This window comes from Protopterus annectens, chromosome 14.part0 (genome assembly GCF_019279795.1).
Source record: "Protopterus annectens isolate FY-2018-M chromosome 14.part0, PAN1.0, whole genome shotgun sequence".
In the NCBI taxonomy this organism is placed as follows: Eukaryota; Metazoa; Chordata; order Ceratodontiformes; family Protopteridae; genus Protopterus; species Protopterus annectens.
The window spans coordinates 657,251,601-657,277,194 of NC_056748.1; the positions used below are offsets into that span (position 1 = coordinate 657,251,601).

Sequence of the window (25,594 nt, forward strand, 5' to 3'; positions counted from 1 at the left end):
GTGACATGGTGAGTGAGCTCTGAAAGTTGGTAGGATACCCCAATGAGGCATGCAACAGTACAATGAACATCAATGTTTCCTCTTCCATTAATTTTGCAATATTCCACTAAAACATGCAGTGTTACCAGGAATCAAGAGCCAATCCTAGCACTCAGTGGGCACAGGGCATAGAAATTTACTCTGAATGGGGTGTCAATGCGTTGCTAGATGTTTTTTTGTGTGTGTGTGTGTGTGTGTGTGTGTGTGTGTGTGTGTGTGTGCACGGCATGCATACCTACTGTCAATTTAGAGAAACATCAATTCACTATGGCACATCTTTGCAATGTGGGGGAAGCTGCAGCTTATAGCAAAAACCCACTTGAGAGCAGGCAGGATGTACAGAATATAAATAGAAGATACCCTTGGAATAGCTCTCAAATTCTTACTTCCAGAATCAGGCAGAAAGCCTGAAATAATCAGGGAAAATTTTAAAAATATTAACACTGTTAGCTTTAGAACAACAGAATAAGAGAATGTAAATGAACATGCATTTTTGAAGCATTAAATGCAATCCATCACCTTTTATCCAAATAAATACCAGTTTTATTAGGAGGGACAGAACAAAACTTTGAGTGGTACGCAGTGGAAAACCAGGCTCTGTGAGATAACAGTGCTAATGCCATTCAAAAAAGTTTGAGAGGGAACAGCTTTTCAACCACTGCAACATATTTACATCTCTCCATATCCTTTCACAGTGGGTAGCTTTTGCAGTCACAGTTCCTTTCACGCTCCGCACCAGATACAGTATGAAAAGCATAATGGTTCAGTGCTTCATATGTGTGTACTTGACTACTGACCACAAGGACCTTTTGAAGCCTAGCCATACATTGCAAATCCCTGACAACTTCTAACCATTTACAGGCTGTTTGTATCCATTACAGACATAGGTACCAAACCATGGATGAACTTCCTGTCCCCATCCAATTGTTCAAGTTTCACTTGAATTGGGGTTAGGAAGGAACTCTGCTTCATATAGGAAATTACTAGGCAATTGGCCCTGAGGCCTTTATAAGCCTAGCCAGGAGTTTAGCCCATGTTTAGACAAGTCACCACCCAAAGCCCCTGTCTAGCAGGGACACAGGTGGAATTTCAGGAGTGTTTTTTGTGTTTCCCACCCAGTTATCCAGGTTGCGCTTAAAAAGGGATAATGAGGTACTCTGTTTCACGTGAAGAGGAAGTCTATTCCACAGATGGGGGAGTCTCTGGGACACAAATCTGTCCCACCAACAAGTCCTATTGATGTCACAGACCAGGTTGAGGTTACGCATGTAGGTTACTAGAGTGGAGCTATACTTGCAGATGTGCAGCAGTCCAATCAAGGCGGGGTCTGAGATTGCTTTGTACGCCAGACAGATGTCTCCTCTGAGGAATCTCTATCAAACAGATTAGAGGGACACGGCTTTTAGCCTGTGTAAGGTAGATATTTGATGCCCTGGATTCTCCTCTGTGAGGAACCTCTGTGGTCTCTCTAGCTGCTACATGTCCTTTGCAAAGTACATGCCAAAGGGAGCACTGTACTCAATAATTGGTCTTGTAAGGGAACAGCATGGATGTTATGACCTCCTTGTCCCTGGATGAGATACCCTTACTTATGAGGGAGGCCATGTAGGAAGCTTTTTGTACAATGGAAGCAACATAGTGGTCAAAAGTCAGGTTGCTATCAACTTGGGTGCCCAAATCCCTCATGACTGATTGGGTGCTTAGGACATAGTTATTAATGTGATAATATGTGGGGACATCACTCTCCCCAAAGGGGATGATGCATTTTTTGGCATTCAGCTTGAGGCCATGTTTTTGGCATCAGTCATTTGTTTGGGTGAGACCCTCCTGGAGGATGTCCACATCACTTGGGGAATTGACCACACCCAGCTTGCAGTCATCTGCAAACTTGATCAGCCACAGCCCACTGGTTTGGCATGCACCTCAGAGAAGTATATCCCCAATAACAGAGGCTCCAAGACCAATCCCTGGGGTATGCCACTCGTTACAGATCTACTGTTTGAGGTGACTTCCCATATTTTGATTAGATGGATGAGTAGTTTGCTCCAGAGAAGGGTAGTCTCTGAGATAGAAACCTGTCTCGCAGAAGGGTACTAATTATATCACAGGTAAGGTATGCATTTTTTATGAAAGGGTAATTCTGGTGCTGTTTTTCAGATATGCAGGAGGTCCATAAGGGTTGGGTCTGACAATGCCTTGTATGCCAGGCAAAGATCTCCCCTCAACAGCCTGTACCAGACAGAATACAGGGGGGGGGAAGGGCCTTGAGGTGAAATGGATAGGACAAAATGCCTATGTCCTGTATTCTTTTAGTGAGGAACATCTGTGGACATTACAAATATTGTACGTGCCTGGTTAAGTACATACCAAAAGGGACATTTAGTCAATGACAGGTCTGATGAATGTTGAATACAGTGGAACAATGTCCTCCTTGCACCTAGATGCCATACCTTTGTTTACAAGTTTAACAACATATATTTTCCACACTGTTGTAGACCCATGATGGTCAAAGGCTAGATTACTGTGTCCCCCCTCTAGGTCCCTTTTTACTAGGTCAACTCTTAGGGGTGCATTGTCAACATGATAGTCATCAAGAGTGGATGACTTCCCAAAGGATACTATTATACATTTCTTGGCATTTACATTTAGTCCATGGCTCTGACACTGGTTATTTGTGTCAGCCCTTCCTGGAGGACATTTGTATTAGTAGGTGATTCTATGACTGCTCCTAATTTGCAATCATTTGCAAATTTAGCCAGCCAGAGGGCACTGACATTTGTTAGATCTCTCACTCACAGTTCCAGGTATGGGATTCAAAAATATAGTGGCATGACTGGATTTTCAAGATTTATCCTGATCCAAAGTTTTATTTTTCAATGCAGCTCTCGACTACCATTGGCAGATCAATTCATTTCATGAGTAGAGTTGTAGTAGTGTTGGCAGCTTCATGCTGCTTTATAACACAGTTATGGACTTGACATACAAAAGCTGGTTATCCCATCTCTGTACTCCCTCCAATGGTTGAAATAGGTTGCATAAAGGAGAGTGGATTAATTACATAACGCCCTTTGTTAAAGGAGAGTGGATTAATTACATAACGCCCTTTGTTTTCTGCAACCATTTGTCTAATAGTTTTCTTTAGTTTTCCTGAACACACAGAAAAAAAAACATGAAGAAAAAAATTGCCATAACCTCCATATACATCCCCTTCAGGCAATAATATACCTCACCATTGAAAATATTCTATCTTGGGTCTCTCACAATATATCCTATAAAACTATCATCCTTGGGGATGTTAATATTGACTTGCCCAAATTAATATCTGGCTTCCCACAACTCAGTATTAATTTACATGGTTTCCACCAACTTGTCACATCCTGCACACACATGCACAAAACCTCTTCTAACCAATCTAATCATAGACTGGATTCTCAGACACCCCTAACCTGTACCACAACCCTTGTACCTCACAACTGACACCTTGAGCAATCATCTTTCTACCCACATCCAAAGATGCTCTCTCCAATCACCTAAAGCACACTCATTCAGAGACTGCCATAAACTCTCAAACTTGAATGCTGACACATTTATCTCCACATTATCAAACATTAACTGGTTCTTCTTCTGGCAACTCCCTCTTAATGAAGCCATGCAAACATTTAATCAAATATTCCTTCATATTCTTAACTCCCTTATTCCCACTAGGAGAATTAGAATTAAAGCTGATTATGCCCCCTAGCTCTCTAAAGACACTTGATCCCTTATGCATAAAAGAGACAGCATCTGAAAAGCTTGCGATAAAACCAAATCACCACCTCTGCCCCAAAACTACAGGGAACTCAGGAATCTTATAAAAAAAATGAACAAAGTTAAGAAAAATGTTTATACCTCACTCCAATTCAACAGAAAAGCTAACCCACAAAAATGCTGGTCTAACAAACAAAATTCTTCACCCTGGAAACCCTTCCACACCCACCCCTTTCCCAAATAATACCCCACTACAAACTGCCACCCTTCTGAATAATTACTTCATAGATAATCCAAAAACTTACTCACACCAACCACAACTCTGACCCCCCCACCTCTTCTAACCCATGCAACAAAAACCCCTTCTCCCTTAAACCAATCTCCACTGCTTACATCAAATCACTCCTCCCTTATTCAATATGCAGACGATTCTACACTCTTCTCAATCTGCAACGATCTCTCTCATCTCCACGCACACACCCAAGAATCTTTCTTGTCCATAGAAAAGTGTCTCTCTGATAATGAAAGTGTCTTAAATCAAAAAAAAAAAAACTTTTGCTATTCCTTCCTAGTCAGCCATCACACCCCTTGACAAGACCACCATCAAAGCAGAACCCCACACCTAGCTTTTAGTTACCATTAGCAATGATGAACTATAAAAGTTAACCTGCATATCTAGCAAAGTATTAAAAAAACGCCAAAAACTAGGTCTGCTATACAGAAATAAGAAATGTCTTACTTCTGACACTAAACTCTCCCTGGCTGAAGCATTCCTTCTTCCTTCCCTTCTCTATGCTGGCTCAATCTTTAACATCCAATCTACACTTTTGTCTATGCTAGAACAAACTTACCACAAAATAACTAGATTTCCTACTAACTCACCTCATAACTCTTACTGCTGCCTTGCTCTTAACACACTTAAATGGCTAGAATTCCCCCAACTCCTACTGTCACAATTTCACAACACACATTCCATTCTATACAAACCTACATCCTGTCCTCCCCTCTCCTCCCTTGCTTCCTACTACACCAAATGGTCATCTCCGTACCTCCGACTAACAACTCCTTGATATCTATAAACAAAATCAATGGAAAACTACTTTACAAATACACTGTAGCCATACCTCTCAACCATACTGAATTCTATGGTAAATACCGGTTTTGAGGCAAAATATTTGGGTACCACGAATTCCCAAGAGGCCTCTAATTTCCTGGACGTTTTTTTTTTTTTGACTGTTCCTGACGTCATCACGTGCAGGGCATGTGTGATGATGTCAGCTTCACTGTCAGCCAAGCCAAAAAAAGGGTCAACGGGTTTCTTTTTTCCCTAGCTCCTCCAGGTAAGCTGATTGTTACTGTTTAAATTTGTACACCGGTCTGCACTCTGCATTGAAGTGTCTGTAATTTTATGAAAAACTGAGGCAGACAGCTTAATTTACCTTTAGCTTAACGGTTTGCATGTCCGAACTCAGCATAGAATTTTTTTTACATCTTTAGCCAAGTTTAACGGTCCGAACTCCACACAGCACTTCATACAGCTTAAAGTTTGCAGCTTAAGTTAACTTTAATGGTCCGGACTCCACACAGCACTTAATCTGCATTGAAATTTATTTGTGATTTTCAGGAGAGAAACTGAGGCAGACAGCTTAATTTACATTTAATGGTTCACCAGCACTTAGTCTGCACTGGTGTGTGTCTGTGATTTTATGAGCGAAAGTGAGGCGCAAAGCTTAATTTATCTTTAGCTTAATGGTCCACATGTCCGAACTCCGCACAACACTTTATACAGCTTAAAGTTTACAGATTAAGTTAACTTTAATGGTCTGGACTCTGCACAGCACTTACTCTGTCAATGTATTTGTGAGTTTAGGAGAGAAACTGATGAAGACAGCTTAATTTACCTTTAGCTCAATGCAGTCCATGCGCACAGCACTTCTTACAGACACACAGCTAAATTTAAGCTTAACTGTCCGCACAGGCAGCACTTTTTAAGCTAACGATTAAAATTTCTTGTCATTGTTGCACACAACTGCATTATTTGATTTGAATGTCAGATGTTAAGGACTTTTGTACTGCTATTGCATTGAATGTTGGGCTTGACTATTTGTAGTGTACTGCTGACTGCAATATCTGAACAGGTGTTCGAGACTGCATTACTTTATTTGAATGTCGGATGTTAAGAGCTTTTGTACTGCTATTGCACTGAATATTGGGGTCGACTTTATTTATAGTGTACTGCTGACTGCATTATCCGAAAAGGTGTGTGTGCGTGTATAAAATGCCCCAGGTAAATATAACTGGTAGTTACAAGGAGCAAGAGCCTAAATTCTCTACCCATACCACCACTCACAATTCAAGGAGTTTTTCAACTGTCCAAAGTTTCACAGAATGTCGGAATGTTTGTCTCATACTTTGGTCTGTTCCTCTTAAAATATGTGGTTTTCTGGCAAATCAGTGAGAACTGAATTCACTGAATAATGATAGCCATTTAAGTTTCAGTTTTCCTGAATAATGATAGGAAGACAAACTTAAATGGCTATCTTTCACAAAATGCTTGGTAACACAAAACATCTTATTCTAACAAGTTTTAAGATTATACAAGCAATGTTTAAAATGTGTCCCTTGGTTTTGGGCCTTTGTCCTCCCCCACCCCCAAAAATAAATTTTGGCTTTTTCCAGACTTTTTTGTGCTACATAACTTTTCATGGGGAGAAAAGTTTAGTAATGCTTATGCCAAGTCTGTGTTGTTAGTAGCACAACAGGTAGTATATACTTGCCTTTGATGCAGAAGGGTGTGGGGGTTCTAGTCCCACAGTATGCAGATGGTTTGCTAATACTGTACTGTATTTTACTTTTAAAGAGGGTGGATGGTGCAGTCCTGAGAATGTCCTCTTTGGCAGAGATATCTAGTAACTACTAGAAACTAGTAACCAGGCACAACCCGGTTCCTGTTTCCAATACTCCTATAAACTATCCCCAAGGAAATTAGGGCAGTCCCCCTCTAAATATATTACCGCGTGGCTCCCTGACTCTTAACGGTGACGCGGAAGGACCTTTATCTTGGTCCGAAGGCACAACCTGGTTCCCGTTTCCAATACTCCTATAAACTATCCCCAAGGAAATTAGGGCAGTCCCCCTCTAAATATATTACCGCGTGGCTCCCTGACTCTTAACGGTGACGCGGAAGGACCTTTATCTTGGTCCGAAGGCACAACCTGGTTCCTGTTTCCAATACTCCTATAAACTATCCCCAAGGAAATTAGGGTAAAAAACATACCCTGTTACAGTTTATTTTTTCTGTAAAGTGTCTCGCTGTAGGCGACATAACAGTACCTCCCATCTAATCTGGTAGCCAAGAAAAAATACTGCCACTCAACAGCAGTCTCTGTACTTGCATCCAACAGGCCTTAAGATCCGGCAAACTCCTGACGGGTGTATCCCCTGACGTCAGTGAGTTTTCATAATCCCTACAAATTTGCCCGCCATTTTCAAAAAAAGAACCAGAGTACTGTTGTGTTCCCTTGCCGCTTGCTTGTTCCTGCCACTGAGGTATACTATGAATTGTAAAACTGTTTATTTATCTTGTATAACCTTTACTAAGGACTTAATTTCTATTGTGCATCTTTCAAATGTTGAGCTAGAATGTACTCTACTTTAAAGATAGCGGCACTAATATGATCTTGTAAAGCGGCAGCGCCTCATAGCAACCTAACTAGAATTTGATTAAAGCAAATGTTTGTAGGTATAGGCTTTGTCAAATAACTGTTTTAAGTTAATTTTATGTCTAAGAGCAGAGTGATTAGCCGAACATGTCTCACGCAATGCAGTCTGTCTAATCGAAACAGTGTATGCTTTATTCACTATTTTTTACGGAGTAAGCACTGAGATTCTTAACCACCAGGGTTACCTTAGAAGAAGTGCATTGAGCGTTTAATTGTACTGTCTACTTGTAGCGCAGTCCGACTACTTTGAATATTAGCAAGATTAGCTACTGTTTCACCTAATTAACTGTGGAGTAAACATGTTTAAATGTACTGTGTCGTAGATTAGAGAAATGAATTAATTTTGTCTACTATTTCTAGTAAAACGGCATAGCATATGGTGCTAAAATACACATGTGGACTACTCTCTTAAGAGCCCCAGCAGACAAACAATGTTGGCGCCTATACCTGCTTGAATTAAATGTTGATGTTTAAAACAAAATTACTGTGGGTATTAAACCTATATTTAGCATGTATAAGTCTAGTTATCAATCCAACTGTTAAAACTAGCGACTAGCAGATGACCTCTCATTGTATAAGCTAGATTCTAATATATTAAGGTTTCCTAGTCGAAGTGAATATACTATTTCAGCACTAAATATCTGTTTGTTCCTCTTCTTTTCTACAGGCAGTCCCCCTCTAAATATATTACCGCGTGGCTCCCTGACTCTTAACGGTGACGCGGAAGGACCTTTATCTTGGTCCGAAGGCACAACCTGGTTCCTGTTTCCAATACTCCTATAAACTATCCCCAAGGAAATTAGGGTAAAAAACATACCCTGTTACAGTTTATTTTTTATGTAAAGTGTCTCGCTGTAGGCGACATAACAGTACCTCCCATCTAATCTGGTAGCCAAGAAAAAATACTGCCGCTCAACAGCAGTCTCTGTACTTACATCCAACAGGCCTTAAGACCTGGCAAACTCCTGACGGGTGTATCCCCGCTTCGCTCGGGCTCACTCCGCGCCTCACCCTGCCCCCTAATCCCACCCGCCCCTGCTGTCTCTACATTTATCAGGCTAACAAACCCATCCCACCTAACTCAGAACCAATTACAGCCCTCCTACAATGGAACACAGCTCCTCCCCAAATCCCGGCCATCTACCAATACCTTAACAGGCTTTCCTAACTCCACCCACTTAATTTAGCCTCCCTTTATATAACCATGTGTAAAATAATGAACCTTATTGTCCCACTTTTAGCTCTACTCTTATTTATTCCTTACTTCTTATCAAGGTATGAAAATCAAACTCTATTGGGTATTTACTTCCCCAATGGTCATACCTACAACTACAGAAATCTTCCCTCTTACGAGATTTCTTCCACCAACTACCCAACCTCAGCAACATACTCTCAAAATGTGCACCTAACTCAACGATACCCCAAAGCAACCACTACTAAATCTGGTCTAAAGATACTATGCAAATTACTTAGACTTATAGCTCATCTGAAAAAATGCATTGCAAAAGATGGGGATATACATCCCAACCCAGGACCAGCCATTAACCTAGACACTGTTACCCTTAAATCAGCTTCTAGATCTTCCAACTCTCTCCTTATTTTCCATCTTAACCTAAGAAGTATTAATAACAAGGTTCACAATCTACACGCTCTACTAGCCATGCATCTCCCAGACATTATGTGTCTATCGGAAACGTGGCTTAAACCAGCCACAAAGGATGAAGAGATTCTTCCACCTGGGTATAATATACTGAGGGTTGATGGGATAAAAAAAAGGTTGGTGGAATAGCGGTAATGTTTAAAAACACGCTGAATATCATCTTGAATCCCTTGCAACCTCCCAAGGTCTCCAATATGGAACTAATTGCGCTAAAAATTTGCCTAAACAACCATAAAACTATAAATCTCATTGTAGTTTATATCCCCCCCGGGAAAAATGTAGAAACCCTGGAACTAACCTTAAGTTGGTTAGCCATGAATTACCCCCAAGAAACCATCATACTGGGCGATTTCAACATTGACTGGTCCCAGTTCTCTGACCAGACAAATCCCCTACCTATCAACCTACATGGCTACTCCCAAAATATTACATCTCCCACTAGAATTGGAAATACTAGGCAAAAAGAAAGCACTATCGACTGGATTCTTACCAATAAAGATTCACAAAATTATACCACAGGAACCCTCCCCAATGATCTTAGTGACCACCTTATCACTTTCATTAAGAAACATAAATTGATGTTCACAAGACCTCCTATCTATAGACTAGTTAGAAATAAGAAGAAATTCCTCCCAGTGCAATTCCTAGACGAACTCAAATCGTGCAACTGGTCCATATTAAAAACACTTCCCTAGGCAGTGTGGATTACTTCAATGACACATTCCTAAAGATACTAGACACTCATGCACCAAATCGTCTTATCAGATCAAAGATTCGCGTAGCACCCTGGCTAACCAAAGAAACTAAATTGAAAATAAAGCTCAGAGACAAGGCATGGGATAAGTGGCGAACCACGAAAAGCTCCCTAGATCGCATTATATTTCAACAACTTAGAAATTCTACAAAATCCAATATCACTCAGGATAAAAGAACTATTACTGCCACCTCCAGGACAAACATCAGAATAACCCAAAGTTCTGGGCAGGTTTTAACAACCTCCTTCATTCTGGGAAGCCTACCACCCTACCCCGTGAAACTTACTGGTAAAGATCCTGTTGAAATAGCAAATGCGTTCAACTCTTTTTACCAGCGATCCAGTCCCTAGCCAGTCAGTTACCTTCTTCTTCCTCCTCCATAATCAATGATATTAGTAAATCTCCACCTGCCTTTAATCTCCAACCAATATCCACCTCCTATATTAGAAGCCTATTGAAGAAACTCAAACCATCTAGCCTATCGGCTGATCGTCTTCCGGCCGAATACTTACAAATAGCATCTGACGTTATAGCCTACCCTATCTCAATCTTGATAAACAGAACCATTACAGAGGCTACAATTCCCTCTCTTTGGAAAATATCATATGTCACCCCACTTCATAAGGGTGGTTCCTCCACGGAAATTTCAAACTTTAGACCCATAGCAATACTGTCCTCAATAGCAAAAATAATGGAAAGGTGTGTTCACAAGCAACTCCTATACTATCTCACACAAAACAATCTTTTGTCTAAAACCCAACATGGCTTTCGCCCCCATCACAGTACAACTACCGCCCTCCTCTCCTTTGACGACTCAGTCAACTGTAACCGTAATAACAAACTTATTACTTCTGCTCTCTTTCTTGACCTGTCAAAAGCCTTTGACACGGTCAACCATCAACTATTGCTTCACACCCTCGAAACACTTCACCTTGACAACTCAGCCCTAAGCTGGTTTAACGCCTACCTCTCAGGTAGACAACAAGCAGTCCAGTGGCAAAGCAAGCTATCTCACCTATTACCCAACACCATAGGTGTACCACAAGGCTCCATACTTGGTCCCCTTCTTTTCTCGGTATTTATAAATGATCTCTCTTTAATCATCCCCAAAGCCACCTGCATTCAATATGCAGATGACTCCACACTAATCTGCTCTGACATCTCTCTCCATAATCTCCAAGTAGCCACCCAAAAAGTACAGTTTTGTACCTACCATAAATGTAGATGTTCGAAAATCCACATTGCTGCAGTCCTTACACTTGGGTAGTCCGCTATCCACGGTCGGCCCGAATATCAAAGTATAAGGCTGACGTCGGTCAGGGCGCATTTAACTGACGTCAGGACGTCAGGGTACAAATGTGCATGACCGGCGTCATATCCTCAGTCTTTTCTTGCCCCAGATGTCAGAAGACCTTAAAAAGAAAGGTCAAAACCAAAAGACAGCAAACAAATAACCAACCACCCATGCACTAACTATATGTACAATATATACAATACACACAATATGTACAACCCAACCCACACAACCACCTCCAAGAACAGAGGGGAAGGAGGAGGGTAATTGGACTGCAGCAATGTGGATCTTGAACATCTACATTTATGGTAGGTACAAAACTGTACTATGTTCTTCATCTCACATTGCTGGAGTCCTTACACTTGGGTAGAATCCCAAAGCAGAGATAAGGGAGGATGGCTAACTATAAGGAAGCAGGAGCTGCCAAAATGCCCTGCAAAACCGCAGTGGCAAAACCAGCCCTGGACTTAGAGTAAAGTGGCAGGTGATAATGCCTAGAGAAGGTATGCACAGAACTCAAAGTAGCTGCTTCCAAAATATCCTTGGTTGCCACTCCCCTCAAAAAAGCTGTGGAAGTGGCAGTAGCCCTAGTGGAATGAGGCCTAATCCCAGCTGGAACCTCCTTGCCATGATGGGAGTAACAGAAAGCAATGCAAAACCCAATCCACTTAGAAATAGTTTGTTTTGACACAGGCTTGCCCTGAGAACTCAAAGCAAAAGAAACAAACAACTGCTGAGACTGCCTGAACCCTTTAGTTCTGTCCAAATAATAACGCAACTGCCTGTGTACATCCAAAGTGTGCAAAATCTTTTCCCCTTATTTTGGGGATTTGCATAAAAAGTAGGCAAATGAATAGTCTGGTTTAAAGCCACACTAGAAACCACCTTAGGCATAAAGGAAGGATTAGTACGTAATGATACCCTATCCTTATGGAAAATCAAGAAAGGCTCAACTGCCATAAGGGCCTGCAATTCAGAAACCCTTCTTGCAGAGGTAATGGCCAATAAAAAAGCAGTCTTCCATGATAAATATTTCAACTCAGCAGTAGCTGCAGGCTCAAAAGGTTGTAGAGTGAGTTTCTCCAACACAAAATTGAGATCCCAAGCAGGAGTAGGAGCTCTTCGTGGGGGTCTTATATTCTTTGCCCCTCTAAGAAATCGCTTGAACAAAGGATGAGAAAACAATGGCGGGTTGCAATCATAGTGAGCTGAAATTGCCGCAGCATGAACTTTAATAGAAGAGAAGGACAAACCTTTGTCCAGTAACTCAGTAAGATATTGAAGAGCCACACTTAAATTAGGCTCAGAAACATCAAAATCCTTTGCTGCACTCCAAAATAAAAATCTCTTCCATTTATCTGCGTACACTTTCCTTGTACTAGGCCTTCTAGCCTCCAAAATCACATTCAAAACTTGTTGTGGAAGTTGAGACCCTCTGTGGTTCAAAACAGAATATGCCAGGCTGTTAGGTGAAGAGTGTGAAGTTTGACATTGAGCAAATGGCTGTCCTCCTGTGACAACAGGTGTGGAATCGAAGGCAAAGGCCATGGAGGCTTCCGTACTAGACTTCTCAGTAATGGGTACCAGTGCTGTCGAGGCCAATCTGGAGCTATTAAAATCATCCTTGGCTTGCCCTGTCTGACCTTCAGAAGTACCTTTGGGAGGAGAGGCAGAGGTGGAAAGGCATACACATGAAGATTGCTCCAATTGAAAGAAAGAGCATCCACTTTCCAAGCTGTGGGATGAAACCTTTTGTGCAAAACTTTGGCAGCTGATGGTTTAGTGGAGAAGCGAACAGATCTATGTCTGGAGTTCCCCATGACACTGTCAATTTCTGAAATACATGAGGATCCAATTTCCACTCGTGGGGATCCATAATTGCCTGCTCAACACATCTGCTAAGGAGTTCTGTGCTCCTGGCAGAAACCTTGCCTGAAGATTGAGCTGTAAACGGAGAGCAGTCTCCCACAAAATCATTGTTTGCCTGCATAGAGGATAAGAATGCGTTCCCCTTGCTTGTTGATGTACCACATGACAGTTGTGTTGTCTGTTAGAATCAACACCTGTCCTGGAAGAAGGAATTCCTTGAAAGCTATTAATGCAAACTGGACTGCTAACATCTCCTTCATGTTGATATGTAGATGTTGTAGTCTGACAGGCCACTTGTTTTGTATCCATTTTCCATTCAGATGAGCTCCCCAAGCTTTGTCTGAGGCATCTGTCGTTAAAATCTGACTTGCCTCTGGCCGGGTCACAGAGAGTCCCTTGTTTAGGGGACATTCCTGAGCCCACCACAAAAATTCCTTCTGAATGCAAGGTATTATTTGAATGACAGTGTCCAGATCCTGGCAGTGCTGTGTCCATACATTTTTGAGATACCATTGTAGCTTCCTCATATGCAGTTTGGCATTGGGAAGCACCAGAATACAAGATGCCATGAACCCTAAGGCTTGAAGGACTGTCCTTGCAGTCAGCCGGACTGATGAGATAGTTGATGGAAGTAAAGGGATAGACTCTTTTGTTTGTCCGGGGTTAAAAGGCCATCTGGGCTGCTGTATTCAGTCTCACACCCAGAAAGCACATGTCTTGAGAGGGTACTAGAATGGACTTTATTTCGTTCACAGAATACCCTAGGCATCTTAGCACTGCTATCACATATTCCAAATGACTAAGACGCTCTTCCCTTCCTTGAGCCAGAATTAGGCAGTCGTCCAAATAAGGATAGATCTGTATTCCTTTTAGTCTGAAGAAAGCTATCACTGGAGCCAGAACTTTCGTGAACACTCTGGGCGCAGTAGATAAGCCAAAGGGCAATGCAGAGAACTGATAGTGAGAAGTCCCAGCTCGAAAACGCAGATACTTTCTGCAACTGAGTCTGATAGGAACATGAAGGTAAGCCTCCTTGAGATCCAAAGTTACCATCCAATGATCTTTGCCCAGCAGAGATAAAAGCTGCTGCAACGTCAACATTTTGAACTTGGGAATGTCCAGATAAGTGTTGAGGATAGATAAATCCAAAATTGGTCTCCACGTGTTCCCCTTCTTTGGTACTAGGAACAGGCGAGAATAAAATTCTAGGCCCACTTCTGGTAGAGGGACCGGCTGTATGGCCCCTAGTTGGAGCAACAGAGAAACCTGTTTGTGAGCCTCTAGTCTTTGTTGAGGAGGAACGTCTGGCATGCCTTTGAAAGGAGGCAAGGTATGGAAATAAAACCTGTAGCCATGGTGTATGATATCCAATACCCATCTGTCCTGGGTAATTAAACTCCAATTTTCTTTGAAGAGTGCCAACCTTCCTCCCAAAGGTGCTGCCAGACGAGCAGGCTCCGGCAGCTGAAAAGGTAGGTCATTGGGTCTGTTTACGAAAGGACTGACCCCTGCCCTCACCTGAAGCCTGTGCAGGAGAACTCCTGTTCTAGGCCTGAAAGAGCCCTGAGCTCTGCCCTACCACGTCTAGACCTACCCCTAGACTGGGAATCATAAGAAGGATACGCCCACCCCTTAGTAGGCCAATTTCTACTAAACTTTGGAGGCTGGACTTGCAAAAATCTTTAACAGTCTGCATAGACTTAGCCTTGTCTTCCATTTTCTTTAAGACTGTCTCAACAGGAGGCCCAAACAACACGTCAGATTGTAAAGGAGCATCTAAAATCCTTGTTTTAACATGTTCAGACAAATTCTGATCCCTCAGCCAGGCGTGCCTGCGAAGAACAGTCCCAGTGGCAGCCACCCTAGACGAGGCCTGTACAGCATCAAAACCACATTGCAAAGAATGCTTACCCACCTGTTCAGAAACATGGACTAAATCTTGCAACTCTTTACAATCAATACCAACTGCCAGAGCATCAACCTTAGACTTCAATTGTGAAAGGAGATAGTTTTGGTATTTCAACATGTGAAACTGGCAATTCAGAGCCCTTATAGCAAGAGTGGAAGAAGTATAAACTTTCTTTCCCCATCTATCCAAGGCCCTAGCCTCCTTATCTGTAGGAACCGGATTCTTAACAACAGAAGCCTTAACACCTTTAGGCCCCTGACTAACAGTTTCTGGGTCTGCCCTAGGACTCTTAAAAAGATACTTGTGAACGTCAGGCACCCTGTAATACCTATCCGGCTTAACAGGAGCAGGAGGCAAAGAATCAGGATTAAGAGAAGCCTCTGAAAACATCTTCCACTACATCCAAAACAGGAGGTATAGCCAAAGGCCTATGCTGGGGTAAAAACAGAAATTCCCTAAGCCTTTTCCTGGAATCAGAGAAGTCCTGACCTTCCCACTTAAAATGCTCCCTCATGGAATGAAGAGTTTCTGAAAAAGAAAAATCCTCAGGAGGAGTAGCAGAAGGAGTAGAATCATCCACATCAGAATCAGAATAAGGAGAGTACTCCTGCAGGTCTTCAGCCGAAGACTCTGAAACATCTGAAGCCTGCTCTAAACCCCCCAGCTCAGGCTCCACCCTAGGTCTCTTAGCAGGAGGGGGCATAGAACCCCTAATCAAAGTAATTAAATCTTCTGCCATTTTAAGTATATGCTTTTTGGGCATAGTACTGGAAGAGCTAGGGGTAACACCAACTGAAGCTAAACCTGGCCTGCCCCTGGGAGAAGCCTTAGTAACAGAAGGAGAGGGCCTAGCCACCTTAGGAAGGGAGGGGAGTAGAGTAACCTGAGAAGCCCCCTCAGCCTGACTTGCCTCCTGAGAGGCCATATCTTGCAACAATAAAGTCTCACTCTGGGAACACAAAGAAATCTCCGGTGGAGCCACCGGCTCCACCGACACCTCTAAAGAACCGGCGTCCGTTACAGACGGTTCTTCTAGCCTAGGCTTAACTGTCTTGTCCTTGCGCTTCTTGAGGAAGCGTCGGAGCATCCAACGGCATTTTATAATTGCACCGCTTCCCAAAGACTAACCTAGCACAATCCAACCTTCTCTTTATAGTGCGTTTGTTAAATCTAGCACAAGAGCGACAGTCAACAACGTCGTGCTCAGGCCCTAAGCAAGGAATACACAAAGTATGAATCTCTATGCGGTATCTGTTTCCCACAAGAAACGCAATTATTAACTTTTTCTGACATCCGGTAAATGACTGAGGCAAGAAAAAACAAAAATATTCCCCAACGGGGTACTTAGCCAACTTTGAACTCGGTCTGAAACTTCTAAATCGAAAAATTTCAGAACGCCAACCGGCACTTGCAATGCTGCTTCTGCATCGGACCATGCGGCAAAAAAGACTGAGGATATGACGCCGGTCATGCGCATTTGTACCCTGACGTCCTGACGTCAGTTAAATGCGCCCTGACCGACGTCAGCCTTATACTTTGATATTCGGGCCGACCGTGGATAGCGGACTACCCAAGTGTAAGGACTGCAGCAATGTGAGATGAAGAACATCTGCTTTGCTGCGGTTGAAAAATGGTTCACAGAACGGAAACTTATCCTGAATCCAACAAAAACCAACCTACTATTAATTTTCCCCTCCTCAACCACTTCCTTAGGGCAACACCCCTCTCTCATTAATAATATGACCTTCTATGTTCAGTCCACTAATGGCACCATCATAGAGCCTGTTACCAACACCAAACTACTAGGCGTCATTATAGATCACAAACTCAAATTTGACTTGCATATCAGTCAAACAATAAAGACAGTAAACAAGAAACTTGGTTCTATGTACAGAATTAAAAACTTTTTAACTCCCAACACCAAACTAACCATAGCACGGACACACCTCCTCTCCTCTCTAATATATGCCTCTCCAGTACTCTCCTTCCTAAATAAAACTGAGCTTAACAAACTCTCTATCGCTTACAACCATATTGCCAAATTTGTTACAGGTGAACCGTATCGTACTCACCATTGTATTAACCTAAAGAAACTTGACTGGTTAGAACTCCCCAATCTTCTCAAACTTAACCAACTTACAGAAGCATTCAAAATAATTAGAGAAAACCCCCTCACTGAACCAACTCTTTACCCCCTACACCAATCTTAGCTGCCTCCGATCTTCACATAGTGTCCTGATACAAACTATCAAATCTAACAATTTAGGTGGAGACGCTCTATATGCCAACTCCATTGGAAAACTATGGAATTCCCTTCCTAATAACCTAAAACTAACTACCTCTCTCAACCAGTTCAAAAGTAATCTTAAAAAATTCCTAAAAGCTCATTGGCTATGTCCTTGCACTAAACCGGACTAGTCCAAATAAGTCCTCTATCACCCCTTTTCGTTTCCTACTGCCCTCTCCCTCAGCTCTATTTTCCACTAAGATCCCTTCATTTACATGTTTATAACATCTCCAGTTCCTCTGACTGCCTTCCCCTCATAATCTCTATGTGAGTTTTATGGGACTATAATTTCATCCTTCTCCTCTGAGCCTATTATCTTTTTCCTCTATACCGTCTGGAACAGCCCAACTCCACTTTCCTTTACATCACTCGACTATTTTACCTATGCCCTGCTTAAAATGTCACCTCTCACTATTATGTTATCAAGCAATTTATGTATTTTAGAAAGATTGTATCCATATATGCATAACAAAGTCTTATTTTTTTAATATGGAGCTTTTCTCCTGGGGTCTCTAACCTGCAATGGGTATGCTTATTTCTGTGTCTCTAACCAATAGCATTATTACGAATTTATCTGTATGTAAGTCAAAGTCCTGTTTTTTAATGCGGAGCTTTTCTCCCCGGGTCTCCACTGAAAATGGATATGTATCCAGTTGGACTAACCTGGTAAACAAATGTAAAATAAATAAATAAACTATGAACCTGTTATCAGTTTGCTATCCATTCCCAATTGCAATACTACTAGCTCATTTTTTAATGTAACATAGACAATTTATTCTTCAAGGGCAGTCAGTACTTTAATTGCAGATGAAACAATGAAATGTAAAGTTGTTTGCTAGCTGCAACCTCTTTGTTAGTTACAGATCTCTTTAATTATTTAGATGACTTATGCATTTTCTTTGAATGTGAGTGTCAGGGGCAGAGAAGTTTTAATGCTATAAGTCTATTTTCATTGTGAGACTGTATTGCCTTGTTTAACAGATATTTATTGGTGCTTGTGCTATAAAATGTAAAATGAAATCCAAATAATCATTGTAAAAGTAAAGCAGTATGTACATTAGTGTTTATGGTAAATGGGGCGAAATTGCCAAGTAATAGGACATTGGAATGGCTGCAAGGGGGGAGGGCTATGTATGATAGCCCCATTTGACCATGATTTTGTGAGGGGGAAGGGCAGCAAACTCAAAGACAGCCCCGGGCAGCACAAACTCTAGCTACGCCACTGACCAGTAAGATATTAAAAGTGGCTTTGGAGGTCATAGCAAACTATAATATTCTTTTGCTAAGATTAGAATATTGCCTACCATTGCTTGCCCTACTTTTACCACATGCTGCAAGTCACCAACAACAAAATCCTAATTCATCAGCCCCCTTCCCAGTGAACACATTAAAAAAAAATGGTTACCATTTACTACAGGGTCTGGGGGCTATATTTTAGTTGTCTGGTCTTCAGTTTGCATTTGAAAGTCGGTATCCCACAATACCACTGGAGTGGATGGGGTCACAATTATGTATTCAAATTTTATGTTAATCAGCATACAGATCTGTACCTATTTTTAATGGGGCTTTGTCCAGATTTTTGATTTTTCCAGGTTGAGATGTATGACTGTAGCCCAAGCTTGGAACAAACTCCCCTCGTTCATTAGAATCATCTCCTACCCCAAGCTCTTCAAAAAGGAACTAAAACAACTCTTACTTAACACAAGGTCCTGCCCCTACCTAATCCCCCACATTCCTTTTCATTCTCCAGTATTCTTCACAAAAATTTTAGACTCCTCTTTTTCTTTGCTCTAAACACAGCTTACTACTTTAACTTCACAAGCTTCGATAATGCAACCCCATGTAAATATGTGTACATTAAGTTCTAATTTTCTTCTCTTTATTACTATCCATTTATCATAAGATGTCATTTTCTAACACTGTTTTTTCTTTCTTTTCCTACCTAATTAAAAAAAAATAATCGTATCCTACAAATGTATTAATTACTACAAATTTTTAGTGTATTTTTTTGTATTCATAAATATTTTTGTGACATTATTACTACTTAATGGTCTGTAAAAGTCTATAAAACTTTGGAGCTTTTCTCCTTGGGTCTCCACTGAGAATGAGCTTCTGGCTCAGTTGGACCAACCCAGTTAACAATGTCAAACAAATACATAAATAAATAAATGTAATATTATGCAGTATATTATCAAGCTTCTGTGTTGCAAGCCATAAAGACAGTGGTCATCCTTAATAAATGGTTTGCTTCACTGCTCTGTCTTTATAGTGAATAAAGAGTGTTAAAGTTTTTTTTTGTTTAACAAGATGATGTAACTCCATTTTCTGAGACCTGTCACACACAAGTTTATTATTTTCCTTGCGAATCATGTTTTTCTAAGCTCCCAGTGAATGAGCCAGAGATCCAGTCACTGCTGTAAAATTCCAAATTAGGATAGTTAACTGTAAAAATTTCACACTGACAAATGGGTGGAAATGTTTAATATAAAACTTTCAAACATTAATGAGTGAGTGTGTTCCAGACAGTCTAACAGGCGAAACTTAATTCATTTCACTATTAAGGAAGCTCTCCAAATTCTCATTTTTAAAATGCATTCAACAGGTGACACAATGCTAATATATTTTGATTACTGTCTTGTAGTGAAAGATAAGAGTTTACTGCATCCAATATATCAGCAAAATAAGCCAGTCTTCCCACTCACAGTGGGTCTTCAGGATAACCAGCAAAAACAGAGCTTGGTTCGGTGAGAAAATGTAGCAGTTAGGTGCAGAGGTAGTTACTAAGCATGGAGACGGTGGGACCACTGGGGTCAGTAAAGGGATGAAATTACTCTGGAAATGAGCCTTTTGTAATTAGAATACATTTTCTAAGGAGATAAAACATAGATAAAATGATGAGAAAGGAGACAAGGCTGTAATGTGAAAAAAGTGTGGGTGGCAGTCTAGTGTTATAAGTATGAAATGTGAAGTCCAGGGCTATATACTAGACAGTAGTAGGATGGGTGAAGCATGAGAACAATGAAGATTGATGAAAACAGTTTTTGTAACTAGGGAAAGAAATATGGGATAAGACTAAAAGATGGTGCCCTCCATCAGCTTTCTTACTACATTTTCTAGCTGTAGCATAGAATATAGTTTACTTTCCTGTTTCTGTAAGACAGCAGTGACAACTTATTACACTGGTAACCCGGTGTAATAAACATTACCTACCTGATGTTGTATGGACACGCCTTAGTAACTCTGTTAAAAAACATATCAATAGGTCGGCAATTTTATTTTCATAGTGTCAAAGACAAGCCATTAGTTTGTTTTAAAACTTCACATAAAATATCCCACCACTAATCTTTCAGGGAAAGCAGCCTCTGAGTGCATTCAAATGATTTATTAAGGACAGCCTTCCTTTAACAACAACTACAAATGGGATTCTGAATAACATCCTTGTTCTGCAATACCGTCAAAAGCGTGTTAAAAAAAAAAAGCTTACTTGATTTATTTTGTTTTCGTTTTGCATTGATAACAGATGCGTATTCACTGTGAGAAGAGGGACCAATTCCATTACGTTCTCTCCAGTTGTCAGAGTCACTGCCACTTCCCACAAGCTCTCGGCTATTTGACCGTGATAAAGACACCCCCTTCAAAAAAATAGAAAAGGAAATAAGAAAACTAACATTCCACTGTAATAGCTCAGATCTTAAATCAAATGGCACAATGACAAGCAACAATATTAGAAGAGTTATTAAAAATAAAGTTAGGCACAACAGGACAATACATGTATTTCTAGTAGCAGAGAATGAAGTAAGGTTATGTGCAAAGTGCTTATAGCAAAATATTTTCAAGGAAAGTTCAGTCTGAAGATAGATCATAACATTTATGTTTGTCTTATTTTTTCACAGCTAGAACTTCAGCAAGCAGTGGGCTCTTCTCATGAGGAGGCAAATGCAGGCTTCTTGCCTATGGTGACATGGAACTCACCTATACAGAATGCATTGCTACACACATTCTCTTTGGTTCAAGATCGCAGTGTATACAACACGCACACATCTCTGTTGGGAAACAGTGAAGTAAAACAGTGGTCCCACACTAAAAATCTAACACGTGCTTATAACCACAAACATAAGCCTGTCCCATATGACAAAGCAAACAGCAATATGTAATAAAAATGTTTGTATGCAGTGTTTATACATATTTGTGCTTTTCGGCTTTTCCCGGTTAGGGGTCGCCACAGCGGAACTCCGGTCCGCTAATGATTGGCAGTGGATTTTTACATGCCGAGTTGCCAGCCCTGACGCACAACCTTCAACGAAGGTACGCCCATTCACGCATGTCTCCACGCAGAAGATGCTCTAGCTGAGAATCGAACCGGACAGCGTCTTACTGTGAGGCGACAACGCTACCGCAGCACCGAATAAAATTACATAATATAAAGCATTAGCCAAATATTGCTACAGAATTAGGGAATCACTCTTGGTTATTCATGCAAGCAAAGGAAAGTGTCTTAAGTAAAGTGGAACTACTAAACAGGAGTGTTTCACAACCTTATATAACGTTTCACATTATGCAGTATAACAAACAATAGATTACCAGGTAGTAACAACTACAAACTGCTTTCAAGAAAAACAAAACCATTGTGTTAACCTCTTACTTTGCTAAAAGGTTTCTGTGTAGACCACAAAAGTTATTAACAGATCATCAGAGAAGTACAGAGGAAAGGTAGCATTTCTACTAGTTACCCTTCTTTGAAAATCTACTGCATGCGTTCTTCAGAGTGAGTCAATGTAGCAGTAAATCAGAACACTTATGCAGAATTATTTTTTTTTTCTTTCCTCTCAAATGTCAAAGTTTGATTATCAAGCTGTAGCATTCATCATACGTGCTTTTTTCCCCACAAGCACAAAGTGGACCCTTCAGTTAGTTATCTAAAACTAGATCTAAACAACTGAACAATTCTAATCTGGTTCCTTTTGACATGAATGTCAGAGCCTTAAACATATTAAAGAAAAAAAAGTTCATATATTTTCAACCTTAGCATTCAGAACTGTCAGGCTCATATGTCCAAATTCCTTATGTCATCTTTTGTTGACATGAGAAAGGCTACTGATGACTTACCTAGTACAGAATCTAAACTCTTTTTGTCATCCCTGCTTTCCCGAGTAACTCGGGATGCCAAATGTTCCTTGAGATGCTTATATGCTGCTGCTCATGCGGTGTCTAATGCTTAAGCAAGTGGGTCTGTCATATGTAGGTAGAAATGGCTGCGCATACAAAAAAATTTCCTACAGATGTCAAATCCGAGATTCTTAATGTCCCCCTGGATAAAGAGGTTTTATCTGACATTTCATCTGTGGCTGTTAAAAAGAGGTTTGATGAAAAGGTGGAACTGATTAAAAGGTGGAAACAAATTCAAGGCGTAAAACAATTTTTTTTTCATTCCTCATACGAAAACTCCAGGCACTTTTTTTTAAAGATTTTTTTCCAATTCACATTTTCAGTTCTCTATTTTACCCTTTTGTTTGTCTACAGCACCAAGGGTATTCACAAGGTGTCTAACTTAAGTGCTTGCTTTTTACAGATTTGAAGGCATAAATATTTTCCTCACTTGAACAACTGCTGTATTTATGCAGCATCTCTTCAAGACTGTCTATACACTAACACAGTCAAAAATCTATTTCACAACCTCGGTTTTAACTTACTGTAAAAGTGTCTTCTTTCATTTCTTCCCAAAAGATAGCTTTACAGGGTTGCCTAACAGATACATCTCTAATAATGGTATTCTTTACTCAGTACAAATTACAAAGACTACCTTCGTTAGTTTTTTCTGCAGACTCTGACATTAGTACGGAAATTCTTCAGGATACTAGGATATATGGCTTCTACAATTCTCATGACTGCTCTAGCCAGATTACATATGATGAAAATTCAATGCTTTTTCAGATTAGTATGGACCCAGCACTAGCAAACTCCATCTTTCCAAATTCCTGTGCTGAATTTTGTCAGAAAGGAACTTCACTTGTGGATAGACCAGCTGTGCCTAAACACAGGTCTTCCAATCTCTACCAACAGTCCCTTCACAGTCTAACTATAGATGGTTTCAACTGTGCTGGGGTGTATCCAAAGGAGTCAAAGTAAAATAGCCATAATTTCAAAAGAAAACACAAACATCAAAGAAGCTATAGCAATGGTAAAGGCACATCCCTGAATGATTTGTGGACTTAAGGACCTCTTATGGTAATCAGCCAAGACCACTGTGATATGGTGCATCAGGTCATACCCCCTATGCAGACCAGCCATAATAGCCTTGGAACTTTTAGTACAGCAAAACCTATTGTTCCAGCCTACTTACATTTTCTCAGAGCAAAATTCTGTGGTTGACCCACTAACTAGAATCAGGACAGACCCCATGAATGAATGTTACATTATCCAGCTGTGAGGAAGTCCAGCTAGATCTGTTTGCCTTCATTCACAACAGACAGATGAAAGAATTCTGCTTCAAGACTCCTTGCAGAAAGGGCTGGAAGACCGATGTCTTCTCTGCCACATGAATGTTAAAGTTCCTTCATGTTTTACCTCTTTCCATTGATAACTAGATGTTTTTAAAGATCCACAAAGCCTTACCAGAGGTAATACTGGTGACTCCCTTTTGGCCTATATAATAGTGATTCTCCCTTCTCATGAAAGTGGTCAACAGCAATTACCACAATCTTCTCCAAGGATGGATTTACTCACACAGGATAAAGGAGTCTCATTCAACCTAACCTACAACTTCATTTGAAAGCCTGGATGACAGAATTTAATTAATCTCAGGCATGTATTGTCAGAGTACATGCTGCAGGTATTAAAGAAGGCTAAGAGACCTGCTACTAGAAAATCCTATTTGGCCAAATGGAAGAGATTTTCAAGTTGGTGCCATGAACAGAACCAAGACCATTTATTTAAGGACAGAACCTACCTTTGGTTCTACAATACCTGTGCAAGTTTGCTAAAATTTGGCCATTCTTATTCACCTATCAAGATTCATTTCTGCCTGTCTGCCTTTAGAAACCTTTCTTCTTTTTCCTCAAGTAAAATAGTTTTTAAAAAGGGGCCCAACTTGAAAACCAGCAGCTCCTCCTTGGGATCTGAACTTTATACAAGAAAAAATTAACACTGTTTCCTTTTCAATCAACTACCAAGGCTGATTTAAAGTACCTGTTACACACTGCTCTGACTCTGGCCAAGACAGAGAGTTGCAAGTTCTTATGGTAATCCAACCTTACCTTACTTTTCATAAGGATAGTTTATCTTTAAGATCCAATTTTTCCTTCATGTCAACAGTGGTGTCAAAATTTGCACTAAAATCTGTCCAGTCATCGCACTGTTCTCCTTTCTTGAACAAAATTAAAGAGGAAAAGAAAATCTTGCATACTCTGGATGTCCAGACATCTCTGATACAATACTGACAAAACAAACAACTTCAGAAGTTTCAGTTGTTCATTACCTATGAAGGGAAGATGAAAGGATGACCAGTGTTGTAACATATTATTTTGAAATGATTGTCCCATGGTATCCAGTTTTGTTTTTCTCATCAAGAAAACACACATTCCAATAAGGTCAAAGTAGACTCCACAAGAGCTAGGACTACTACTAAAGCTTTTGGAAAGCAGTGAACACAAAGTATTCTAGGTCAACTTTGTCATCTGTACACACTTTCACCAAGCATTATAAAAGTGACTCCTTCTCCAGATCTAGCAGGATTTGCTAAAGCTATTCTCCAGGGACTGCTGGACGCTTACTTCTTCCATACTAAACTTTAGTAACCTGGTATTTAGGGTTCTTGCTTCTCTTCCATGAGAGGCAAGAATGATCTAAATATGTTGGCACCACTCATATGTTGTCTTTTATACTAGTACACTCTCTTGCCTTCACAGATGTATTGGCTGGAAGTTGCACTAAATATCTGGATACGGGTTTGGACATCTGAGTATTGACAAGATATGACCCATACAACTTAAATTACTGCAATAGGGATCCAATGATGAACATTACAATAGTGCTATGGTGTAGGTGTGTCTGACTTTTATGTACTGTAAATGTCCTCTCTGTGGGACCTTGTAGTAAATGCTGCATTTCGTGACATAACTAGTATCCCTCACAATGCAAAAAGTAGTAGCTCAACACAAAAAATAGCTCAATAAAGGGAGGATTTCCCATTTACATTCTTGGCTTCTCATCATCTCCATACATTTCTGATGAGAGACCAGAAGTTGACCATATAAAGCACTCCCACGTATAAATGAAAGTCTCTACAAAATTAATGTCCGCAGAGAGGAACTAGA

At 40.6% G+C, this 25,594-nt stretch overlaps 1 protein-coding gene across 1 annotated transcript in view; it reads right to left on the bottom strand.

Annotated features, from left to right (window-relative positions):
- BICC1 (BicC family RNA binding protein 1) overlaps window positions 1-25,594 on the bottom strand; it is a 1,908,684-nt gene that overhangs the window by 66,304 nt on the left and 1,816,786 nt on the right. The window contains exon 22 of the mRNA XM_044056407.1: window positions 20,767-20,914. Within this exon, the coding sequence (XP_043912342.1) occupies window positions 20,767-20,914 (148 nt within the window). The remainder of the gene's footprint in view (window positions 1-20,766; window positions 20,915-25,594) is intronic.